Source organism: Haemorhous mexicanus, chromosome 13, assembly GCF_027477595.1.
Source record: "Haemorhous mexicanus isolate bHaeMex1 chromosome 13, bHaeMex1.pri, whole genome shotgun sequence".
In the NCBI taxonomy this organism is placed as follows: Eukaryota; Metazoa; Chordata; class Aves; order Passeriformes; family Fringillidae; genus Haemorhous; species Haemorhous mexicanus.
The window spans coordinates 5,677,932-5,702,557 of NC_082353.1; the positions used below are offsets into that span (position 1 = coordinate 5,677,932).

General features: G+C 51.5%; 1 protein-coding gene across 2 annotated transcripts; it reads right to left on the minus strand.

The window, feature by feature from the left end:
• Positions 1–503: 503 nt before the first annotated feature.
• Positions 504–24,484, minus strand: LOC132333220 (mucosa-associated lymphoid tissue lymphoma translocation protein 1-like). 2 transcript variants are annotated; one of them, XM_059858068.1, is made up of 15 exons: positions 24,466–24,484; positions 23,306–23,400; positions 22,823–22,941; positions 22,488–22,641; positions 21,855–22,033; positions 20,821–20,917; positions 19,162–19,188; positions 18,207–18,410; positions 13,818–13,995; positions 10,484–10,558; positions 9,787–9,914; positions 9,420–9,551; positions 9,147–9,295; positions 4,902–5,027; positions 504–2,629 (listed from the first exon to the last, which is right to left on the minus strand). In XM_059858068.1, exons 2-15 carry the CDS (start codon positions 23,313–23,315, stop codon positions 2,315–2,317), a joined length of 1,893 nt encoding a protein of 630 aa, XP_059714051.1. In that variant the 5' UTR covers positions 23,316–23,400; positions 24,466–24,484; the 3' UTR covers positions 504–2,314. The 2 variants fall into 2 exon arrangements, with proteins under 2 accessions (XP_059714051.1, XP_059714052.1); XM_059858069.1 differs by lacking the exons at positions 18,207–18,410; positions 24,466–24,484 and having other exon boundaries at positions 23,306–23,503.
• Positions 24,485–24,626: the final 142 nt, after the last annotated feature.

The following is a 24,626-nucleotide window of genomic DNA, read 5'->3' on the forward strand; positions in this document are numbered from 1 at the left end:
TCCATGGTTCCACCCCCTCCTACAATGACTCCAGATGAGGCCCAGGACACAAAGTCCACCTTTGGAATTCAGCAAGTTCCCAGACATGGCAAACCATCATCTCGGGGAATGAACCACCATGGGAATGTGGTGGTTCCCCTGGGCTTGGCTGCAGGGTCTCCTTGGAGGGGCAGAACTGATGGCAGGGACAATGCTGAGGTTGGCACCAAGACAGCAGACCACCTAAGCCACCCAACAGCCCCACTTGCAAAGCAGATGGACAAATCACAACTCATTTTTTATCTACACATTTCACCTCACATCACTTCATCTTATCTAGTCACTTGATCTGCCTTCTAAATCCAAACTTCAGTATTTTTAGTTACCTAAAAAAAGAAACAATGCTCACCCAGAGGAGGCTAGAAGCTCAGGCTGGAAGCATGAAACCCCAGCAGATCAATATTAAGTTACATCCTGGCAATTAGAGGGAAAATAAACACAGTTAACTCAGAGCCAGGTGAAGCTTTTTGCATTAAAAACACCAATAGTGTTTTATTCAGAAAAAATAAACAGCCTTGCTTTGAATGAGATAAACATTCACATTAGATGACACTTGGCATGATAATGTGAGCCAGCCATGCCTCAGTGCCTCAACAGCACAGGAGGGTGTGAAAAATCCTGAGGCAGCCTCCTCCCAAATGCCTGCTCAGCCATTCCCACTGACCTGTCCCCAGTGGGTGCTGCTGTTGAGCTGATCTTTGGTTCATCCTGAAATTAGTTTTGGTTTTTTTTTTTTTTTCTGGTTTAATTTCTCTATTAACCCATCTTATTTAAACTACATCCTCTGAATTTTTTTTTTTTTTTTTTTGAACTTTAGATTTTTTTTTTTTCCCCCTAGGAGACTTTCTAGTCAGCAGCCAGCTGGGGCCCCTCTTCTTTCCCTTGGCTCTGCTCACTGTGAGAAGAATAAAAGCCTCCTCTGTTCTCTTTGGACAGGTTTCCAGCACTTGTAGAATGGTTTATCTGGAAGCAACATTTCAGATTTTTCTATGCTGCAACTGACACACAGACAGGGATGCATCTTCACTGCTGAAGGAGAGCAAAACTGAGAAAATTCTGCCTCCAACCCTCTTTTAAAGCAAGACAGCCCAGGCACTCTTCCCACCCTGCTGCCCTTGACCTCTCAAGAAGTTCTGCCCTCCAACCTCTTTCTTCCACAGGACCACAGCAGGCAGCAGGGATCTCCAGTGGTCTCTGGTCCAGCCCTCAGCCAGCTTGGATCAGGTCACTAGCACCTCCTGCAGCCCAAAGTGAACCCTACCTTCCTCCAAGGATGGAGGCCCCACACTTGCCTAGGGTCACTGGCCTTCACTGAGCAATCACCTTTATCAAACATTCACCAGGGAAGCCATCAGGGAGGGGCTGTGACAGCCAGGCTGTCCTCTGGGCTCCCCTGTGGCTCTCCCTGCACAGCTGGCTCCCCACCTAGTGCTTGAGGCTGCCCACAGCACAGACAGGCACACAGACAAAATAATTTGCATCAATAACTTTTTTGAGGTTATCCTTTCTCAGTCCTGGTACATTCCATCTCTGCTGTAGGACATCCTGCACCTGAACTTGGAGCTGCAGAGGGCTGAATACCCTTTAATGCCCCTGTGCCAGGCTGGAAGGGGCAGGTGTCAGTGCCCCTGTCTGGACACTATTCCTGCTCCAGTGCAACACCAGCCTCCAATGTAAACACACACTGCATGGAACATCTGACCTTCCTTTTCCTGGCAAGCTACTGCTTCCTCCCCCTTGTTATAAATACATAAATGCATAACTTAGCACCTGCTTTGACACAGGCATGGCAAGGAAACCACACTGGGGCCCCGTGGAGAGCCTGTTTCACCTGGTTCCCTCAGTGCAGCCCTGTGTCCCTTGCACAGGCTGGGGACATCAGCAGTCGTGGCTGGGATTTGAGCCAGAGGGGTCTGTAGTGTTTGTGGGCTTCTCAATGCAGCAACATTTGTTTCCAGGCAGAAAACATCAGCCTGTGCCCTTGCCCTGCAGCAACACCATTTTGGCCTGGCAGTGTTAGGACTGGAGGGTGGCTGTATCCCCTGCCAGACAACACAATGACTCCTTGCTGATCCCAGTGCTCCCACAGGACAGGGAACATTCCCAGTGGGAACTGACGCCCTACAGAGCACAGATTGGAGAAACCTTTCCAAAAAAGCAGCCTTGGCCTCATTCTCACAGGGCTGTGCCAGGGCTGGGAAGCAGCTGATGGACTCTGACAGATTTAGCACTCAGACTGAGGGCTCAATTGAAGAGCAGCAGCCCAGGCTGAGGCTCAGGGCCTGCCCTGCCCCGGGCCAGGCAGAGCCAGGTCGCTCTCATCGTTCTCCTCGGGCTCGCTGCTGAAGGTGGAGGGGCTGCTGCTGGGCAAGCTGTGCCCAGAGCCTGTGCCCAGGGAGCCCTTGGGCTCAGTGCTCAGCCCCAGGGCAGCCTGTGGGCACACACGGGCAGGAGCTGGCTGGGAGTCCTTCCTCTGGCTGACAAACTGCCTCAGCAGGGATTTCTGCAGGGTCGTCTGCAGGCTTTCACAAGTCCTCTGGTTTGTGCTTGGCTGGGTGTAATGCAAATCCAACTGCAGGACCACATCTGTCTGGAAGGGGAGAACAAAGAACACGAAGTGAATGGGGGAATCAGATTGGAAGCAGAGCTTTCCTAGTGCTGCCTGCAGGAAGGAGCCTTGGCTGCTGCTGTGCAGGCTCACAGCCCCATGCTGTGGCACGATGGAGCAACACTACTGCCAGAGAAAATGGGCTGGACATACTCATCCAGCTCACTGTGCCTGCAGGCCTCAGCCACAGATCTTGGATTTCAGGACCTCTCCTGAAGTCAGGCCATGTGGGATCTCATCAGCTCCTTCAGGAGCTGCCACCGCCAGCATCACCCCTGGGGTGTGGGCACAGGGGAGCAGGAGCAGAAAAGAGTTTATAGAGAAAGTTCCCTGTGGAACAGTGTCAAATGCTTTGCACAAGTCCAGACAGATGACACCAGTTACTCTTCCATCATCCACCATTACTGTAACCCCATCACAAATATGTCAAGCACAGTTAGCCCTCAGTGAAGCCATGGTGGCAGTCACCCAATCACTTTCTTATTTTCCATGTATCTTAGCATCATTTCCAGGAGGATCTTCTTTATGATCTTGCCAGGGACTGATTGGCCTGTATTTACCCAGGTCTTTCTGCACCATGGCCAAGAGCAATGCACATGGGAGAGGAAAGCATGAACCACTTAAAGTGCTCAAGGCCAGGCTGGATGGGGCTTGGAACACCCTGATCTAGTGGAAGGCATTCCCTGCCTGATGGGCTTTAAGGTCCCTTCCAGCCCAAACCATTCTGGGATTCTATGAACAAAAACACACCTCACACTGTAAAAGCCAACAGCTTTAACCAGCAGTGCTCCATAGGGATCTACTCACAGCCTAGCACTATTTTAGAATTTTATAAAAGATGAAGAAATAATAGAATAACCACATTTGTGGCAGTCAAACCCCTGAAAACAGACTCCCAGCACAGCACTGTGACTGAAACACCTGTAAAGAGCAGGGAGAGGTATAACAGAACAAGAAAATTCTGGCAGGCAATACCTGGTCTAGGTCTCCTGTCTGCACTTAAAAGCAATGCAGAAAATCAGGGAAAGGCTCAGAAAAGAGCTCCAGGAACAATGAAGAACTGAAAGCAATGCCATATGCTGAAGCACATCACATACAGAGCAAGCAGAACTTGCTGTAGGCAGATCCAGGCAGCAGCTTGAGAGCAGCTCTTGGTGTGAGATCCACTGGCTGTGTGTTAGGGGAGGAGGAAAAATCCAAGAATAAACAAGGCGCATACTGCTGTTTGAGGAGAAACAAGCCAGGGGACAAGCAATTCTGCTTCCCTGGTGGTCTTTGTATAGTTTGAGGGTGTTTAGAAGTGTGCTGAAGAGGCACAGCTTGGATCAGGCTTGGCAGTGTTACTCTGATGACTGGAGATCCTGGCCAGCCCATGAACTCATCTCTCAGGCAAGCACACAGCCTAGTGAGACATTCCTCCATCTGAAATAACTGGGCAGGTCTGACCTCCCCGTGGTTGATGGGGCAGGGAGCAGCCTCCTGGCCAGGCAGCAGAGAAAAATAGAACAATCCATGACTGGTGATGCCTCTCTGCTCTCAGCAGAGGCTGCTGTGGGTCAGCTTTGATAGCAAAGTCAGGCAGAGGAGACAACACAAAAGCAAAGAGTATCCACAGTCAGGTTCTGCAGCCTGATTGTAAATCAGAAAGATTTTGCTGAGGTGTCAAAGGTGAGGTGAAAGGACAGTGCTCTCCTACAGAAACATGCTGGGAGAGCTGGGTGTGTCCAGCCTGGAGAAGAGAAGAATCCAAGATAACTTTAGAGCCCCTTCCAGTGCTTAAAGGAGCTCCAAGAGAGCTGGAGAGGGACTGGGGACAAGTGCCTGGAGTGACAAGACAAGGAGGAATGGCTTCAAACTGAAAGGGTTAGATGGGATATTGGGAAGCAATTCTTCCCTGTGAGGGTGGTGAGGCCCTGGCATAGGGTCCCCAAAGAAACTGTGGCTGCCCCCTCCCTGGAAGTGTCCCAGGCCAGGTTGGTCAGGGCTTGGAGCCACCTGGGATAGTGGAAGGTGTCCCTGCCTATGGCTGGGGGTGGAACAAGATGACTTTTAAGGTCCCCCTCTAACCCCAAACCAGTCTGTGATTCTCTAAGAGGGCAGCTTTTGTGCCTTGAAGACCAACAAGCTCCTCGTTGGTCTGGATCTGACAGTGACACATGGGCAGAGAGGCAGATCCAGCACCAGCCATGCAGGTAAGGACACCAGCTCCACGAGAGTGCAGAACTGGGGAAATTTGCACCTGGCTACTCTCTACCTGAATTTTCTGCAGTGCACAGAGCTGGAAGACGCAGTCCAGCTCCTCCCTCTTGTACACAGAGGCCAGCAGAGTCTCCACGTGGTCCAGACAGCTCTCCCTCTGGATGGCCACATCATCTGTCTCCTGGGTCAGGAAAACAAGAGGAAATGCAAGGAAATTTCAACACCAGCATGAAACATTGAGGCACAACTGCCCATCAAACATGTGCTCAGGGCTTTGATTAACACACTGCCTGGTGGAAATGCTGTGTTTCCTGATGGAAGTACTACAGAAAGCCACAGGAATGGAGAGATTTACACACTTGCCTTGTATGTAATGAGAGGACCATGAGTGTCTCAGCATATGCTGCAGTTGAGACAGCCACGATACACAGAGTATCACCATACAATATCAGAAAGCATCAACCTATACAGAGCAACACCTCAGAAGGCTGCAAACAGCTGCTCCTCCTGTTCTTTAGTCCAGCTTTTTATACCCCTCACGTTGATGCACTGCACCTGTGTGCCCTCTGCTCCCTTTGGTGGTTGGTCAGTGCCCCTGGGTACTCCATGGCTCACTGCTGTCAGTGCTGCTCACCTGCTGCTCACAGCTGGAGCCCATTCCCAATTACCACAAACTCTGTGCCTGCACCTGAGTACATCTTACTGTGAAAAATGGGCTACAGTGGCATTTGCAGCAGAGCAGGAAGCAGCACCAGCTGGTACCAGTAGGGCCACCAGTGTGTCATGGAGGGAGCAAGTTTTCCAAACACACTGAGCTGTGCTGAGTGCTGATTTATCCCCCCCACCATCTACAGAACACCCAATTCTTGTCAAGTTGCTCAAATTTAACCAAAACAGCACCGTGTCTATGAGATCCTCCTCAGTACCAATTGAGGCACTAATAATAGCCCAGGAAGAGACAAGGGAATAAAGGCCTAATGAAATCACAGATCATGGAATATCCTGAGTTGGAAGGAACCCACAAAGATCATTGAGTTCAACTCCTGGCCCTGCACAGACACCCCAACAATTCCACCCTGTGCCTGAGAGCACTGTCCAAGTGCTCCTTGAGCTCTGGCAGCCTTGGGGCTGTGACCAAGTCCTTCTTGCCCTGGATCTGAGCTCTCCAGAATGGGGGACAGACCACAGTCTACCAGTCCCTTCCAGAAGGCTTCCCTCTGCCAGCCAGCTCTGGCAACCATCCCAGTGTGATCCTTAGCAGGAGAAGTTGCCCTGGGCATGCTGCTGAAGGAGGCTGTTGAGATATTTAGGGAGGCAGAAGTTGGAGAAGCCCTAGGAGCTCTTCCTGGCCCTCCCTGAGCTGCTGCCTGCAAGCAGCCAAAGAGATTTGGTTCTGGCCAGGAGAGTGTGAGGAAAAGCACTGGATTCCAAATGCTGGCTGGGATCTGCAGGCATCAGGATTAGCCCTGCATGCGAGGCTGGTGGAACAGGAGGTCACTGGAGGCTGAGGAAACACCATTTATCTCTGTGCAAGAGAAAGCCAAATCCATCTCTGCACTTGGCAGCTCATTACAGGAAAGATAAACTGGAGGGAGCTTGGGGAAGATCAGGCCAGTGAATGGAGACCAAAGAGGCAGGAAGCAGATCAGGGAGATGCTGCTGACACAGGGCTTTGGCAGCATGGCTGCACAAAGGAGGGTGTAGCCCTGCTGCATCCAGCCAGTCCATCCTCCAGCACATGCTCTGAGCTGCAGAGCTGCCTCCAGCCCAGGGGTCCAACATCTAAAGATGTGGAGCTGCTGGAGTGAGTCCAGAGGAGCACGGGGAGATGCTCTGAGGGCTGGAGCTCCTCTGCCCTGGAGCCAGGCTGGGAGAGCTGGGGGTGCTCACCTGGAGAGGAGAAGGCTCCAGGGAAACCTCAGAGCCTCTGCCAGGGCCTGAAGAGGATCCAGGAGAGCTGGAGAGGGACTTTGGACAAGAGCCTGGAGTGACAAGAGGGTAATGGCTTCCCACTGCCATTAGAAATTAGGGAGAATGTCATCTCCACTGTGGAACTTCTTACAATTCAAACCATGACTTACTTCCATGTTGGAAACAACTTTTTGTAGATTTCAAGGCCACGTAAAATCAACATTTTTGCTTTTCTTGCCTAAACTACAATTGCCTTGCTCCTTCCTTTCATGACTTTGCCTGTGTTTTAGCTGGCACACTTTTTTTCCATGAAACATGGAAAAAAACTGGACCCAGTGTTCCAGCAACAGCCAGGAGAGCCAGACAATATATCACACAAATCTCAGAGCTCTAGTTTACAACCTTGCCACGGGTTTGTGCCCTGTTTTTGTGGCCTCAGCTGCTTTGGGCTCTGACCAGAACTGGTTCTCCACTCACTGCCCATCCCATGCTGATGCTACTTTTTATTCTTGCTCACAAGCAGGAACTTGCATCTACTGAATAACAGCTTTGTACCTTCAGTTATCCAAATCCTTCAAAAATCTGCTTTGTAGCACCTTGCAGTGACATTTGGAGCTATGGGATCTGTATCTTTAATAAGCACATCAGTGAAAACACCAATCCCACAGCCCTGATTTTCCAAAAAGCCCAAACATACTCCATCACCCTTCAATAAGGAGAATTTTCTCTTAGCTTTAAGTGGAATTTCCTGTGCATCAGTGTGTGCCCATGGCCTCTGCCCCTGGCATGGGGCACTACTGGGAAGAACCTGGCTCCCTCTTCTTTGCACCCTCCCTGCAGGTGTTTGTAAACCTGGATGAGCTCTTCCTGAGCCTGTCCTTCCACAGGATGAACAGCCCCAGCTCTCTCAGCTTTTCCTTACTAGAGGGAGCCCAGTGTCCCCACGGGCATCTCAGGGATCCCACAGTGAGGTGGTGGCTGCTGTGATGTCTGAGGTGGGGCAGGTGGCACTCATGGAAGGACATGCTGCTGCCTCTGTAGACAGCACTGGAGCTCAGTGGGAGCCAGCTCCACCACGCACTAGGACAAGAAGAGGGATCTGGCTGTACTGGGGTCCCTTTTTGTCCCCCTGATCCTTCTTGAGACAGCTCCAGAGGCAGGAGCAGGCAGCTGGGTCCCCATTCCTCCCAGTCACTGATGTGGGGCAAAGCACACAAATACATGCTCACATACACAGACACAATTTTCATGCATGATGCTCACAAGGGGAAACGATGCTGCAGCTTAGGAATGGGCAGGATCAGGCTCCAAACCTCCTGGATACACCACGCTGCATCAGAGACCCCAATGTGCTGAGGAGCAGTGTCCCTCCACGAGAAACAAGGGCCAAAAAATCCACCACAAATGAGCTATGCTTCAGGAGGAGGACTACAGGAAACAAGGGAGATAGTTACAGGAAGGAGCAGCAAATTAAATCTGTACAAGTGGCATGGAGACCATCAGTAAGTCCACACTGGGAACATGGTCTGTGTAGCATTCACATTCTCTGAAAAATCCCTTCACCCAGAATTTTTCTCCTGGGAAGCTGAGGAGCCTCAGAGAAAAGAAAAAAATTCTTATCTCATTTGCTTCTCCTCTGTTTTGCTCATGTGGAATGTGTTTGGAGATTGTTTAACCACAGGTGATTGTTTCATTGCATTCTGCTGTGAGTTGCTTTCACTCTTTCACCAATTGGGGCCAGGCTGTGTCAGGACTCTGGAAAGAGTCAGGAGTTTTCATTATTACCTTTTTAGCCTTCTGTCTGTATTCTTTCTGTATCCTTTAGTATAGTTTAGTATTCTTTCATATAATATAGTATACTAAAGTAATAAATTAGCCTTTTGAGAACATGGAGTCAGATGCATCATTCCTGCCTTCACTGGGACATTTCCCAGCAAATACAATAGGTCTGGGAGGAAAGGTTTGAGAAAGGGTTCAAGAAAGCTGGTACAGCTCAGCTGGGAAGGAATACATTATTGCATTAAGATATATTAGCACAGCAGGCTAAAGAAGTCAAAAAGCCAGACCTAGTTTCTAACACAGAAAACAGAATAGCTCTTGGCCTCAATCAAATTAAATGCAATAATTTAATCAGGCAGGCCAGAAATCAATCTGAGGGATAACTGGTTAAAGGCATCAAACTGCTGCCAAATCTTTTTTTGTGATGCACGAGAAGCAAGGCAGGGAATCCAATGAGAGGTGGAAGGAGCCTCAAAGAGGTGAATGCAGGGGAGGTGATCCTTTTTCACCTGGGATCAGCCATTCCCACTCCTCAGGACTCAGCCCAACCACCCTCCCCACCTGTGACCTGGGGAAAGCAGCCCAGGAAGGGCACAGGCAGAGCACTCACGAGCTGGTGGAGCAGGAGCTGGGGCTCAGTGATGTGTGCCAGGGGTGGCTGTGGCTTGGCACACACGAACATCAGGTTGGAGAAGAGCCGCAGGAAGCAGAGCTCCACCCGCGCCCCACACGGGAAGGTCACGGTTCTGCTCGGCAGCTCTGCAAGGGAAATTCGAGCACCATCAGCTCCTCTGGGGGTTCTGTCAACACCTCCCTGCACAGCAGTGTCCCTGAGGGCCACAGGCACCCCCAGCTCCTCCTCCCCACGCCCTGCATGGCTCACCTTGGCCGTGTCCCCAGCGCTCAGCAGCTGCTCCCGAGGGACAGATGGGGTCTGTCAGGGACCGGGCTTCCTTCAGGGTGTGCTTGATCTCCATCACCTGCTTCCCAGTGACCAGGGGATCACGGCCAATGTCTGGGGGAAGGAAACACTAGCATCACTCCAGGCTCCTTATTAATCTCCCTGCCTTTCAGGCCCTACATGAATGTCTCCATGCTGCTCAGAGGCTACTGAAAGCTCCCATGGGACACGGCCATGTGATTTGGAGCTTAGGGAACAACAGTGGGTGGGATGGGATGGGGCAATGTGAAGCCACTGATGTCTCTTCTCACCCCTGCCACTGAAGCGAGTGGTTTCTAGCTTCTCTTACCTTCTAACACATCCTCCAGCATGTGTGTAACCTTCTTCTCTTGCAGAATGTGTTTCTTCAGGTATTTCATGAAGATCCCAGAGCTGAACTCCCCATCCTGCAATTCATAGGCTTCTGCATCTTCACTCCTGCAAGAGTAAGGGTATCTCTTCAGAGTCCTTGCAGATCTGCGTTGGGCATGAAGTCCAAGGTCAGTCTGGGGTGGCCAGCTCCATCCAGACTCTATTGGCTGGGTCAGAGTGACCTTCTCAAGGAATAACACAAAGCGCTTTGGTTGTGCCCAGAGAGGATGGGCAGGCCACAGGACAGGAAAAAGCAGTGGAAGGGAAGGGATAGGACAGCCCAGGTGGGTGGCAAAGGTGAAAAGCCAGTGGAACTGGCACTGGACCAGTAAATAACACCCAGCATCTCAGGAAGCTTTGGGTGAGCTGCTCATGGGACATCCACCTGGAGAACCAGGCTGAAGATCAGGTGACAGGAGCTGATGTCAGCTTCACACACAACTTTCAAATGAAGCAGAGGCTGATGGCAGCAGGAAGGACAGAAGTGATTGGACAGCACACCCAGCAGCTGGAGGGTGAGAGCCAGAGGGAACATGAAAACCTCTCCAGCCTCCTCGCACAAAAGGATGAGAGGAGACGGGGCTGTGCCAGGGTCTGGTCCTGTCTGAGGCTGTGGGAATGGTGAAGTCACTCACGTGGAATAGCCATAGACAGTGTTTCCCCAGGGCTCCAGGGGCTGCACCTGGGACAAGGCACGTCCTGGGTTGTACCTGGAGAGGAGGCAAAGGCACAAGTCAGCGTCGAGGACATCTGTCAGCTGGAGGGGACAAATCCCACACATTCCTCATGTTCATCTCTTAGGGGTGGCAGTAGGATCAACTCTTACCTCAGCTATAACAAGAGAGACTAAAGCTGGGAATCACAGCAAGAGCCCAAACCACAGGGAAAGGTGTGGTCTGTCCAGCTGTGACTTATCTGCACTGATAAGCTGCCCTGAGCCTGAAGCTGTGGCACAAACTGGAGCTGTGGGTGCACATTGCCACCTCCCTCTAGAGGCTGGGTTTTAACAACTCCAGGCAGCACCACAGTGCAGAGAACACACAGGTTCACCGTGGCCCATTGGACAGCTGTCCCATGGGGCATTCACATGCTCTGAAAAAATCCCTTCACCCAGGATTTTTCTCCTGGGAAGCTGAGAGGCCTCAGAGAAAAGAAAAAAATTCTTATCTCATTTGCTTCTCCTGTGCTGTGCTCCTGTGGAATGTGTTTGGAGATTGTTTACCCACAGGTGATTGTTTCATTGGATTCTGGTGTGAGTTGTTTTGACTCATTGGCCAATCAGGGCCAGGCTGTGTCAGGACTCTGGAGAGAGTCAGGAGTTTTCATTATTATCTTTTTAGCCTTCTGTAAGTATCCTTGCTGTATTCTTAATATAATATAGTATAATAAAGTAATAAATGAGCCTTCTGAGAATGTGGAGTCAGATGCATCATCCCTGCCTTCACTGGGGCACTCTGCAAACACAACAGTCCCTCAAGAGGTCAGAAGTGCACAGCACCATGGTTACAGCTCACTTGTCTTTGCCCCCCACAGGGCCCTGCCCGCACCTTTGCCTTAGGGAACCAAAGCAGGCTATGGCTGGTACACCCCCAGATCTCCCTGAGAGATGGGATCAGGACACACACACAAGTCTCAAAGCCCAAAACTGGTCCTGGCACCTGGGTCTAGACACAGCTGAATGAACACAGCCCCTGTTATTCCCCAAATCAGGATCCGATTTCCAACAAAAAAGGTATCTTGGTTGCACTGAATGGTTAAACCTTGCCCATCTGACTGCAGCCAGACTGACAGTGTGGGGACAGGCTACCTCCAGTTCCCACCAGTGACTCAGAGCTGTTCCCAGTCCCATGGTGACAAGAGCCAGGCACAGAGGCAGTGTTAGTCCATGTAATTCAATTCCAGCACAGTTTCCTGGGGCTGGAGCTGGCACATTAAGGAGAGCAGAAATTACATGGGTATTGAGATTTATCTGCTCTTCAACTGCTCTTAATTTAATGCAGAAATCTTTGGTTCTAGACCTAGGATAAATCAGGGAATTCCTGGAAAAGGCAATCACATCCACCCAAAATCAGTATATAAATGTATGAGGCTACACACAGGCTCTGTGCTCTGATTCCTCCCCTGCCAAGGCTGAGCATCTGCTCCCACTTGGCAAAGGGAGATGTGTTTCTCAGCACCCTGGCATTTCTGATGCCAACACACGGGATGAGCAGAAACTCTGGGTGAGCTCCCTGTCAGCACAGACACAGCTTCGTGCAGGAGCTGCTGACAGACCTGCAGCATCAGTCTGACCAGGAGGGTGCTGGGAAAGGAGGCCCTGGGAGCCTTGTTTAACACAGCAGTGTAAACACACACAGCTATGAAATCCAGACACTTTCCTGAGCTGAAATGGTGACTTCTAGAAAGAAAATGAGCTCAGGACAGAGCTCCTGCCCCCACAAGATCAGGGATAACACCACTGCATGAAGTGCTGTGCTTGCTGTGGAAAAGGGGAGGTGTGAACTTCAGGGAAGGAGGGAGAAAACCAGCTGCACAAGTTTGCCTAAATATAACAGCAGATCTCACACTGCCTCCTCTGAGCACCACTGAGACTCCACTGAGCAAAGGAACCAATGGCAATGCCAGGGGAGGAGACAGCAGCTCAAAGGGAGACAGACAGCATCTCAAAAGCTGTTTTACAGACTGTTAACACTTGCACTGGTGGTCCTGTGCAGCCCCCACAGTGCCTCCCCATCACACAGATGGCACAGCAGCAGCCCAGAGCTGCTGCAGTCCAGCTCCAGCAGAGTATCCATGAGAGCCAGGTGCTCCTGCTTTGCTGCAGGCCACCCCCTGCCTCTGAGCATACTGGGGAGGGCAGCCAGCTGTGCCAGGGAAGTAACACACTCTGCTCTCAGCAGCCAGCAGGAAGGGAGAAAGGGGATGCTCCACCCTGGGGAGTTCAGGGCAGCATCAAGGGACATCAAGCTCCTGCCCCAGAGCTGTGGGACAACTCCCAGCACAGCCAGCTTTAAGCTATTCAAAGCAAGCAGCCCCATCACTGCAGCTAAAAGGCATCCAAAATTTATCATCTCTCAGGGGCTGGCAGCTCTCTCAGGGTACCAAATGCTCTGTTGTCTTTCTGATTCTTAGTGCAGGAACCACAGTAGGAAGAGAGACATATTCCTACATTTGCTCTCCAGGTCCTCTCTGACCTGTAAATCTGCCTCAGGAGCCTGAAATAAATGAACTAATGACAGCTTCTACTGCAATAGTCCACCCACCTCTGCAGAAATTGGACAAGTAGTAATTTCCTGCAGCAGGACAGAAGTCTGCAGGCCAAGGGAAGATGATGGGTTTTCCACAGAAAGTGGGAAACTGCTGATCCCTGACCTCCTCAGCAGCAGCTTCACAATACGACCACTTCAGAAGGATTTAAGCACAGCAAAAAACAAGCAGCAGGGCTTAAAATATTTTCCCTGTCATGTTGCACTCTTCTCACGGATGTTAACAAGAATGCAGCCAGGAGAAGAGAGGTGAACTGAACACTCCCAGCCTGAGCACGTGGGAAATATGGACCAGGAAAGCACACAAGCAGCAAGATCATGTTAGGTGGTTCAGGCTTGAAACACAAAAGAAAAACCCTGTGCTGAGTTTAAGCCAACAATTTATGTCAGTCAGAGCCCCGCCTCCACAAGCTCAAGGCAACCTGCCTGTATTTGCCAGGCTTCTTCACCTCAAAAAACCAAGGGAGGGTCTCCAGCCCCTCTCTCCAGCAGATCTCAGACAAGGTCTGCACTATGACTGACCCACCCCTCAGGACACCCTGCAGGACCTGACAACGTGGTTGGTTTTATGGCATAGATCAATAACCTCTGGCAGAGGCTCAGCAGCACCATGGGGGCTGTCTAAACCCACAGCTGAGGATGGCTTCCCTCCCCCAGCCCTCAGGACACCCACCCAGGTGAGGAAGGGAGAAGAGGCCCCTACCACTTCCTGCAGGTGTCCAGCAGGATGATGTTCAGGGCTGTCTGCTGCTGCTGCATCTTCTGGAGGATCCTCTGCACGCTGATGCAGTTCTGAGGGGCATAGGGCTGTGGAGCATCCACAGGCACCATGTAGTTCCTCCCCAGATGTTCATAGCCATGCCCAGCATAGTAGAATATAGCTGGGAACAGGGAGAGGAGAGGGTGAATCAGGATGCCAACCTGCAGGTCTGTAACCAGCTCCCCATGGCCACGTCCCACACCCTGTCCTGAAAGGACACTGGGGCAGGGCAGACCTAGACCAGTAGCACCCATGGAACTGGAGCTACATTCACCTCCCAATTTCAACTTTTTCCCAGTTTATTCCCTTCATTAGGGTTGGAAGCAGCCCCAAGAAGCTCTCCTGTGCTTGTGGATTCCTGCACCATCTGTGTCCTGAGGACCTTGGGTTTACACACTTCCAAAGCCTCTGTGCTGCAACACCCAGGCTCAGCACCTGCCAGGCTGAATTTCACCCTTGTACCAAGTTTTGGTTAGTCCTCAGCTCTCTGAAAGGATAAGGCAACAGAAAAGGATTCTACCAGGATGGAAAATACATTAAAAGCCATTTACATTAGAAGCTCCTGAGTTTCCTAGTTTTGGAGAAGAAACTAACTGATTAGGTGATGGGAAACATTCTCCATTTCAAAGGTCTGCCTGTATTCACACACCTATAAACTGGTGAAAAATTAGACACAGAGAGAGATGAGTTGTTCAGATGTCCAGAACATGAGAATTGTGTGCTTCAACAACCTCAAACCAGGCACCAGCCCTGTCAGGCAGGGGAGGAGTCAGACTCATGCAGATGCTAGTGGGAAGACAACAAGAATTTGGGGTTTTACTCTTAGGCACAATGAAACTTAGTAATGGTTTCTGCCTTCCCAAGAGATGGGCTATCCAGGTGGGAAGCCAGCACTGGTCAACTTGGCATGGCCTAAGCTGGGGCTCTTCTCCCACCCTCTGTTCAGCGCAGGGCTGGCTGAACAGGGATCCCCAGGCTGGAGCTTCTCAAAGGGGTACTGGCTGGCTACCCCTCCCCAGGACCATGCCACTGCCTGGGGGATGCTGGCTGGTGAAACTTGGGGAATTGAAATGGGTTAAAATAGCTCTACGAGGTGACACAGGGAGTTGTGTCACTACAACTGGGGGACAGTGAAGAGTGAGAAGTCAGAAATGGGAAAAAGCAGCTAAGAAGCAACAGCAGGAGAAATTCTTCACTCAGATTCACTGCCAAAGCCCACACTCAGTGAGTAACCTCTCCTCTATCTTCCTTCTGCAGCTCCTACCCCTGCACTTGGCAGGACACTCACTTTGGTGTGATTCTGCAAGGATGCAGAAACAGGGGCAGGAGCTGAAGGGCTGAAAGCATGATCTCATTGTGTGGAGAATGGAAAACATGATCTCATAGTCAAAAAGACCTTGAGTCACCTTTGGTTTCCATTCTCAGGGGACAATGGAAAGTTTCTCAAATGGCCATTTTCACAGGTGCCCATGAGATTTGGGTTCCTCTTCTGGTGGATCACCAGCCAGAGACAGCAGGCTCTGATTTGCAGAAGCTTTAAACTTTCGTAACTTGTGAATCAAAGCCACAGAACCCTCCCCTGAGACTAGAAAAGAGTATAAAACAGGAAGCCTTCTAGAAAAATTAGATGCAGGTTGAGCCTCTTGAGCCATTGAGCACTGGGGGCTTTCGTCCTTCTGCCTGTTACATGCAAGGGAAGTGATGACATCTGTCACCAGGCAGCATCACTGAGGCTTGGAAAAAATGAAATGTAACAGGAAAGCCCACAATGAATGATTAAGTCCTTCAATCCTCTAACTTTTGGGGTCTTGTTGAGTACCTGCATGTACCACCAAGTGCTCCCCATGGTATATAAACCACAAAGACTTGTGTTCAAATCAAAAAAGGTGAGTTTCACATCACCTGAGCAACTTCTCCAACCTCTCCTGGACTGAATCTCTCCTCCTGAACAGGAAAGTCAACAATTTGCCCAGAGAAGGAAAGGGATGTTTTATTCTGAGTTCTTCCCACATTGTATGAGTCAGAACTGCTCGTCACAGAAAAACTTCTGAGTACCAAATTAAAAAGGGGAAGCTCCAAGCACTGCTTCTAATGCAGGAAATGTCAGCATGAGGCTGAATAAAGGCAATTTTCTGCTCGCGTTGCATTTCCAACATAATTATTTTTTTATTTGGGACTTTTTAGGACGCTCAAAATAACATCCACGGGGATTCCTTGCTTGCCTGAGGGTGGAATAATTAGATCACTTAGAGGATGTAGTTTCAGGGGCATTCAAAAAATCCCATGAAGCTTTTTTAAGATGAGATCTGGAGGAAAAGCAGCCCGATAATCCACCACTTCCATACAATGAATTGGACAAATCTTTGGATCATGGGATCACTAGGGCTGGAAAAGACCTCCAAGATCATTGAGTCCAACCTTGGACTGAGCCTCACCATGCCCCACTAAACCATATCATGCAGTGCCACATCCACTTGGTTTTTGAACACTTCAGGATCCAGGCCTGGGAGCTGTGCTGGGATGCTCTGGAGATGTGGAAGGAAGTCTCACAGAAGCCTGCAGTTCCTGGAGGGACAGCTACAGAGACCAAAAAGCCCAAGTGCCCTCGTCAGCATAGGCCATACAACAAGGGGCAATGAGCACCAACCCATGGAGGTTCATGCTCAGCACTCAGCTCCCTCCTCCCTCTGTATGTGCTCTCCTGACTTCAGCTCTGCTGGTTGCTCCACAGGAGGTGGCACCTCCAGGTTCCTGATGCAAGAACACTGGGATGCCAAAGGAGCAAGTCCAACATGCACATGGATGTACAGCACTGGCTGTCACAGGCACCTCTGGGGCCTTTACCAGGCTGCCTGAGCTGTTCCTGGAGCTACTGTCTCACCACAACTGGGGCACTCCGTAGGCAGCCTGACCCAATGTCCCACCATTCAGTTAGGATTCCAGCAAATGTGGTAAGAACCCTGATCCCAATCACTGCTGGATCCAGCCCACACTGGGGTTCACTGCCTTCAAAGAACAGCACACCACTCAGCCTGGAGAGCTAAAACCTCTCCTAAGCAGGTCTTAAGAAAACCTCAGCCTAAGCAGGCATTGCCTCACAAACACTCAACTCAGCTGTTGATGTTTTTCCTGACAGCACACAAAATCAATTTTGCCAGGAAGGATCAGAGGCCACAAATGCAGAGAGGCTCTAGAAGTTTAAATAAGGCATGACAATATGAAAGGTTTGCTGTTTCCAAGCATTTTTTTCTCTCCAGGGCTTAGGAAGGGCCATGGCTAAAATGCCTTTTGGTCCTCACGTGCCATGGACAGAGGGTAAGAATTGCAGCTGGGATGACTCTGTCCTGGGAGAGGTAAAGCCTGGGATACAAGGAGATTTCAGAGAGCAACAAGAAAAGGAAGCTGCAAGTGAAGTTGTGGCAATATGCTGTCACAGGTGATGTGCTCAGAGTGCCAGGACTGCTCGTGGCCCTTCCCACCAGCTCAGCTCCCCAGGTGAGTCAGTGCTTCCCAGAACAAGGTGGTTGTGCAGCATTTACCTCGTGGCCAGGTCCCCATCCACTGCACAACCTCCAAACCTCATGCTGAATGCCAGCCTGGATTCAGCCCACGCTGACTTTCACTATCTGGGCGCCACTCAGCTGGCATGTAAGCCTCACACTGAGGTTTGGAAACAAAAAAAAAAAAAACCACCTGCAAGGTGTTTTCAGGGTATCTGTCCCACTGTGAGAATCTCAGGGACCCCAGAGATGCTACTTTCACCACCAAATCTGAACACCTGCTTTAAGATCCACAAGATCTGGTGGTTGGGTTTGTGGTTGAGGAACACTTCCTTACTGAGCACAGTGCACAATTAAGCACAAAGCCCAACCTCAAAGCCACCTGCAGCTGGAAATGCTCTTCTGCAAAAGGGTTGTCAGGGGCCCAAATTAGACCTTCAGGAAAGAGAAACAAGGAAATCATGACCAGATGCAGCAGTCAGGGCCCAAAAAGAGCTCCCCTCCCCACACATGAGTAGGGAGGGGGGCAATCAGTCAGTCTCCTCAATTATTTTCTTCAAGGAAAAATCAAAACCCCCTTTCCCATTCACTATTGGGAGCACTGGCTCTCCAAAGACTCAGTGTGAGCCCATGCTGTTGGGACTGGAGGTGAGCCACGTGTTGAAGAAACATCTGCCAAAAACTAAACAACGCCTATCCAAGGGCTCTTGCCAAACCTGGTCTCCTTTCCAATAGCAACATTCAATTTCTTCTCTTTTAATTCAATAGCTGTTGAGAAAATTCCCTAATCCCTATTCAGCACAGGAAGGGGGCTGAGCTGGCTTGGCCTTACCATAGACTCCCTTCCCCAGGAGCTGCAGGAACTGAGTGACTGCTGTCACCATCTCAGCCTTGTTCAGATCCAGCAGGGAGACAACCTGGAAGCCCAGATGCTCCAGAAGATGCCTCAGCTCAAACACATCCCTCACAGGAGCCATGAGGTTGGGGTGATGTTGGTAACGGTTGTTGCCCACTAAAAGTGCTATTTTGCCTGTAGCTGAAACAAACACCAAGTCAAAAAGCTGTAAATGCTCAGCAGGAGGCAAGACCTCACCTCCTCCTCTTGGAGTGAGGATATGGACAATCTAAGCAAGGATAGACCCTAGGCTGCTGCAAGCCTGGAGCATCCTCCAGAAAACCCTTGGCTTTCTGAACACCTTGACAAAATACACAATCATTTTGACAGAAAGGCTTGGAAAGTTTTCAGTTGACAACCAAAATCCCAGGAGTGCAGAGGTTCTGCTCTACCTGCCCTACCATGACCACAGGGAGGGGGATTCACTGAGCCAGGCTGAGGGGTCCTTTCTCTCACAGGGCTGAAGGAGAGAAACCCTGCTTTGTTTTTATCCCCACCTCCCACTGTAAAAAAAAGGGGGATTTATATTAGTCAGTGGAGGAACTTTGCCCTGCTCTGAGGAGGTATTTCAAGTAGAGATAAATTGTCATTTGAACAACCATTTTAAACTTTTAAAACCATTTGGCAGGCACAGAGTTTAAGACTCAGTTACTCATTAGGAACAATCTTACTCCACTTGCTGAAAAAGATCAGGGCTTGGCAGGGGTTGGGATTCATTTTATGCTGTACAGCTGTAATCCAAAAGTGCAGAGCCTGTGGCAATGTGGTCATAAAGGCGTGAAGCAGTCTTTGCAGAAAAAGCACTCCTATTTCCTTGCCCTCCCACCCACCCTGGAGCCTGGCTTTTAATTAAGGGAATAATTGCTCAGGAAGAAAAGATGACAGTACTCACCAAAAAACTTTTCAGGGCCACAGGTACCTGGGAAAGAAAAAGGGAAATTATAAGCCTGGGTTCAGTAAGCCTGGGCCCAGCACCCAGTGCCAGGTCTGAATTCTGCTCCAATAGCCCTGACAATGCACAGCTGGAACAAACACACAGAGGATCTGCACAAGCAACGCTCATCAGGCAACTCCTTCATAGCCTGACTGCTAACCTTAAAGACACTGGTATGATGCTAGGAGGATTTATAAAATCCTGCCTGATTTATGACATCCTGAGCAGCTGGGAAGCAAAGCCTGGAGAAGTGGCAGACCAGGGAAGGAGGCTCAACATGGAGAAGCTCATACCTGATGTGACTCACCTGCTACCTCACTGCAGCAAAAGCAAAGAAAACAAAATGACTCAAGGTCAATATAAGCTCCAAAACAAGAGTTTCTCCCCATAAATGTCCAGTGAAGAGGAAGTTTCCCTGTTTGCTTTTGATTGCAACAATATTCTCAGAGTTTTTCATCTCCTTGCTCTGCCTTTCCCTGTTGTTTTAGCAGCTCTGGCTCAGAAAAGCCACTCACTTTGGTCCACAAGCTCTCCTGCCTGAGCACTTCCAGTCTTTTAAAATCATTATTACCCTAACAGCTCCAGCTTTTCCTATTTCAATCAGAAATAAATATAAAAAAATCCAGCCCAGGAGAAAATTCTAGAACCCTAAATGCTCTAAAAGAAGAAATTAAGGATAAATTGCATTAATCTCATGGGTCTTGAAGACCTCTGGCTCCTGAACCAGTGCTGCTGATACACAAGAGATACCTGAAAAGCTGAAGAACAAAACCACTCATTCTTTTCCACCTCCTACAGAGGCACCTGTTGCATGTGAAAGCTCCCCAGCAGTAATACATGGAACTCAACCCAGTCTGATGTCCTTTTCTCACTACCTGTGCCCCCAGGATGTGTTTTGCCAGCTGTGAGGAGGCAGGCAGAGTGCTCTCTGGCTACACAAGATCAATTTGCACTATGGAGAAATTTTAAAGCCAGCATAAAAGGCAGAATAAGAAGCTTATGGCATAGAAAAATCTCTAGGTGGAGTAAAGAGCCAGCAAAGTCAGCCTGAGCTATTCCTGCCTCACATAAAGTAAAGGCAGAGGGCCAAAGCAGAGAGAGGTGGAGCATGACCCAGGCTCTGGGAACACATCCTCTCCCTGGGATCCATCACTCACACAGCATCAGCCCTGAGCTGCCAGCCCAAGGGGCCTGAACCTCCCCAAATAAACACCATCTCTCCAGCTCTGTATCCGAGCACATCCCTTCGTGTCAGCGAGACTGGAAGTGAGTATGGCCACAGGAACCTGCTGAGATTTGGCCTGGAGCTGTGAAAGCAGCACCTTGGCAGGTGTCTTGGCAGGTCTGCAGGGAGCAGCTGAGAGCACTGAGCCTGCCCTAACACAGCAGGTGTCTGACCCACAACAGGGCCCAGCAGCATCCCAGCTGCCAGACAGCGCATCACTGCATTTAGGGGCTTCTCCAGCCACTGCTCCCTTTGCTCCCTCAGAGCCCCAGTGTCAAGGAATCCTGTTTATCATGGTCCTCGTTCACCAGCTCAGCACCTCCAGAGAGCACCAAATTCCTTTGTCCCCTCTAATCACATGCAGCAAAGTGGGGTGGGCTGGCTCTGCTCACCGATGTGAACGTCCACGGCGTTGGTCCAATGCTCTCCGTGACTGTTGGAGGCACAGCACAGGTACGTGCCAGAGTCACTGACCTTGGTGTGGGTGATCTAGGCAGACCAAAAGTTAAACCACATTATTTATGGTGAAAGTTTGAAGCTCCATGCCAGGATCTGCCAAAGGCACTCGTGTTCATGGAATAAAAAGTATTTTTCCTGCTGTTTGCAGAGACTTTGCCTCACAAAGAAACAGGACAGGGACAAGAACCAGAGCTGGTGAGGACTCTGGTTCTCCAGCCCAGGATCCTGCTCAGAGAGGGACTAAAGCCACCACTGAGTCAGGGTGGCCACAGCTCTGTCTATTTAAGCCCTGAACACCTCCAAGCACATTGCTGCCTTTCTGGCTCCAGCACAGCACCATCCACCTCTGAAAACAACCTCTTCTTAGTACCCAGACTGAACTTTCCCATCAGAATTGCAATCTAAGGCCACCATGAAAAATACCGTCTAAGACCATCTGTAATACCATGGACCACTACTGAGAAGAGACTAGATGTATTCCCCTTGTGCCTTTCACATGATGCCCTGGGAGGAAATTTCCTTCCCTGATTCAAGAACACAGCACTGATTTACACTCAGTCAGAGACACAAAATAAAACCAGCCCCTCTACTGCCTCCCTGACTCTCTTCTGTCAGGACCAACCACATTTCCTTCTAGGTCTCCAGCAGGCAGGCAGCATTCCCACAGCTCCATCAATCCACAGTCCCCTCCACACACAGACAGTAACTGTTCTCATGTCTCTGCATAAAAGGGCACAAGAGATGTGCTGAGAGCCCTTGACACATCTATGGATTAGTTACTTCTTAGAGGAATATCCACAACTTTGAAAGAAATGCATAAAACATATTCCCCCTTCACACAGTCATCCAGCCGGCTACCAAAGCAGCAGGGTGATACATGGAGGGCTTTCTCACAACCCTGCAATCAGCTTCTCCCATTACCCACCTCAGCAACCAAAACTCCTGTGCTATCCCCAGGAAACCTTACCCGGAGCTTTTTTCTCTTCTGCTGCTCCAGCAGGTTGCCATTGCGGTACCACTGGTAGCTGGGTGCTGGGACCCCCATGGCAGCACACTGCAGCTGCAGGGGCTGCCCCACCTCCACCCGCTGCTCCTGGGGGTTGAGGACAATCACTGGCTCTCCTTGCCACAGCCGAGGGGGCAGACCTGCAAGGCAAGAAAAACAGAATTGGTCCTCCCTCCCCAGGGACAGCAAACAACGCCATCTTCGACCATCACTACTGCACCTTTCTCCTCAGGGAGCAATGCCTGTGACAGTAAATGCCACACCAAAGCCCTGCCTCTGGCTTCCCAAACCTGATCCTCGCCCTTTCCTGACAAAGGTGAAGTCAACATACTAAGGAAAACTACACCCCATTTTTGGTCAACTTTGAAGTATCCAGATGGGTTCTTCCAGTCCCAATACCCAGAATAACCCTGGGAAACCCATGGCAAGCATGAGGTGCAGGTGCATGTGGACGGGGCTTGGAGCAACCTGGTCTAGTGAAAGGTGTCCCTGCCCATGGAAAGGGGCGGAACAAGATGAGCTCAGAGGTCCCTTCCAACCCAAACCATTCTGTGATTCCATAACACATCAAGAAGGCAAAAGACAGGCTTGTACCTCTAGCAACACACTGATGGACCTCTACCTTCACCCAGTCGGAGAAGACAGCATTTCTGTGGAGGTCATTGACTCTGCAGGTGTAGAGCTGCGTCTGCTCTGCAGTGATGGGCAGGTCTTGGTTGGTTGCTCCAGGAATCAGGCGGCAGCCAGACTAAGGGAAAACAAAGGCAGTGAGCAACTATTCCCTCCTCACTGCTGGCAGCAGAAGGCACCAGGAAGCCCCTTGTAAGAGCAACAAAAGTAGAAACCCCTGGTTTCCTACCCTCCTTCAGCTCCCCCACTGTGCGCCAGGACCCAGCCTGGTGCCATACCCAGGGCCACCCCATCCTTACCTGGTACTGACAGAACCATTGGTACTGCAGTGAGGAATGTCCCTGGGCTCGGCACCGCAGCGTGAAGGAATATCCCACTGGGACAGAGACAGAGACTGGCTGCTCCGTTATGGTAATGGCTGTGGAGAAACAGAAGCTGGAGCTGGGAACAACACTGCAGGCACAGCCCAGCATCTCACTCTCACCCAGTAGCCAGGCATGGTGGGCTTCAAGAGGGATACCCACCCCAGCAGGCAGGGAAGATTGGAAGAACAGGGACGTTCTTGTGGCCAGAGAATGGAGAGATGGATGGATGGATGGATGGATGGATGGATGGATGGATGGATGGATGGATGGATGGATGGATGGATGGAGTGCAGGTGGATGGACAAGGGGATGGGTGGATGGAAGTATGGGTGGGTGAATGGATGACGTGGGCCTCTTCTGGCTATTCTCGCAAGGGCCCGGGGGCTGGCACGGTCACTCTGCCAAGTAGCCACTCACCTTCCTGCATCGCTTCTCCCGCGGCTCCTCCCCGGCCTGGGCGGCCGCCGGACTGCCCCGCGGCGGTTCCTGTCCCCGGGACGCGGCGGCGGCACCTGCGGCGAGGGACGGCGGCGCTGGGGCGGGTCGGGCCAGGACGAGGGGCCGCTCAGCCGGTGCGGTGGCCCATGGCGGGCTGGGGGCTGCGGCGCCGGGCCGCGGCCCGCACTCGGCTGCCGCCGGCCCCGCGGCCCCGCACTTCCGCGCTCCCGGCCCGCCCCGCGCCCGCCGCCACCGGGGGCGGCGCCGCCACGCGCCGGGGCTGCCGCGACACTGCACGGACCGGACCGGACAGGAGCGGCACGGCACGGACCGGACTGGACGGACCGGCACGGACCGGACCGGACCGGACTGGCTCCGCACGGACCGGCCCCGCACGGACCGGCCCCGCACGGACCGGCTCCGCATGTCTGGCCCGCTCCGACGGGGACGCTGCAGGACGCGCCCCTGGCCAGCATGCCGAGGCTGCCCGCACCTCCAAGCCCACGAGTGACCTCTCCCCCTCCCCAGGGGTGTCCTCACGCCCACCGCCACTGCTGACCTCACCCTCATTCACACGGGTGTCCTTCCCTCCTCCCTACAGTGTGTCCTTGTCCCGTCCCAGTCCCCACCACCCCTCTCCCACCTTACAGGTGTACTTGTCCATATCCCACAAATATCCTCACCCCCTCCCCACGGATGTTTTCACCCCCATCCCCACTGATGACCTCACCCAATCCTGACAATCGTCATTGCCCCTTCGCCACTGGTGTCCTTGTCCTCATTCTGACTGGTGACCTCAACTGCTTACCAGGAGTGTCCTCCCCTCCTCCCCATAGCGCCCCCTCCACTCCTTACAGGCTCCTCTCCTCACAGATGTCCTTCTCTCCTCCCTACACTGTCCTCCACCCTCTGATGGGTATACTCGCCCATATACCCACAGGTGTCCTCACCTCCCTCCCCACCAGTGTCCTCAACCTCATCCCCACAGCCGACTTCACCCCCATTCCCACTGGTGACCTCACCGTGTCCCCACAGGTGGCCTCGTCCGTCCCCCTATGATCACGCACGCTCTCATCCCCGCAGCCACTCTTGCCCCATGCCCACCGCCCTCACCCCCCAGGCTCCACGGCCGCACTCACGTCTCTCCTGGGGACCACGGCTCAAAAGATTCATGGTGGAGCCAGCACTCCCAGGGGTGGGTGTGCAGAACCCCCTTCCTCCGAGAAGTCCCCGCCAGCTGGGCCGGGCATCACGAACGCCCCGAGGGAAGTGGCGCTGGGCCAGCCCTCCGGAAGGTTGC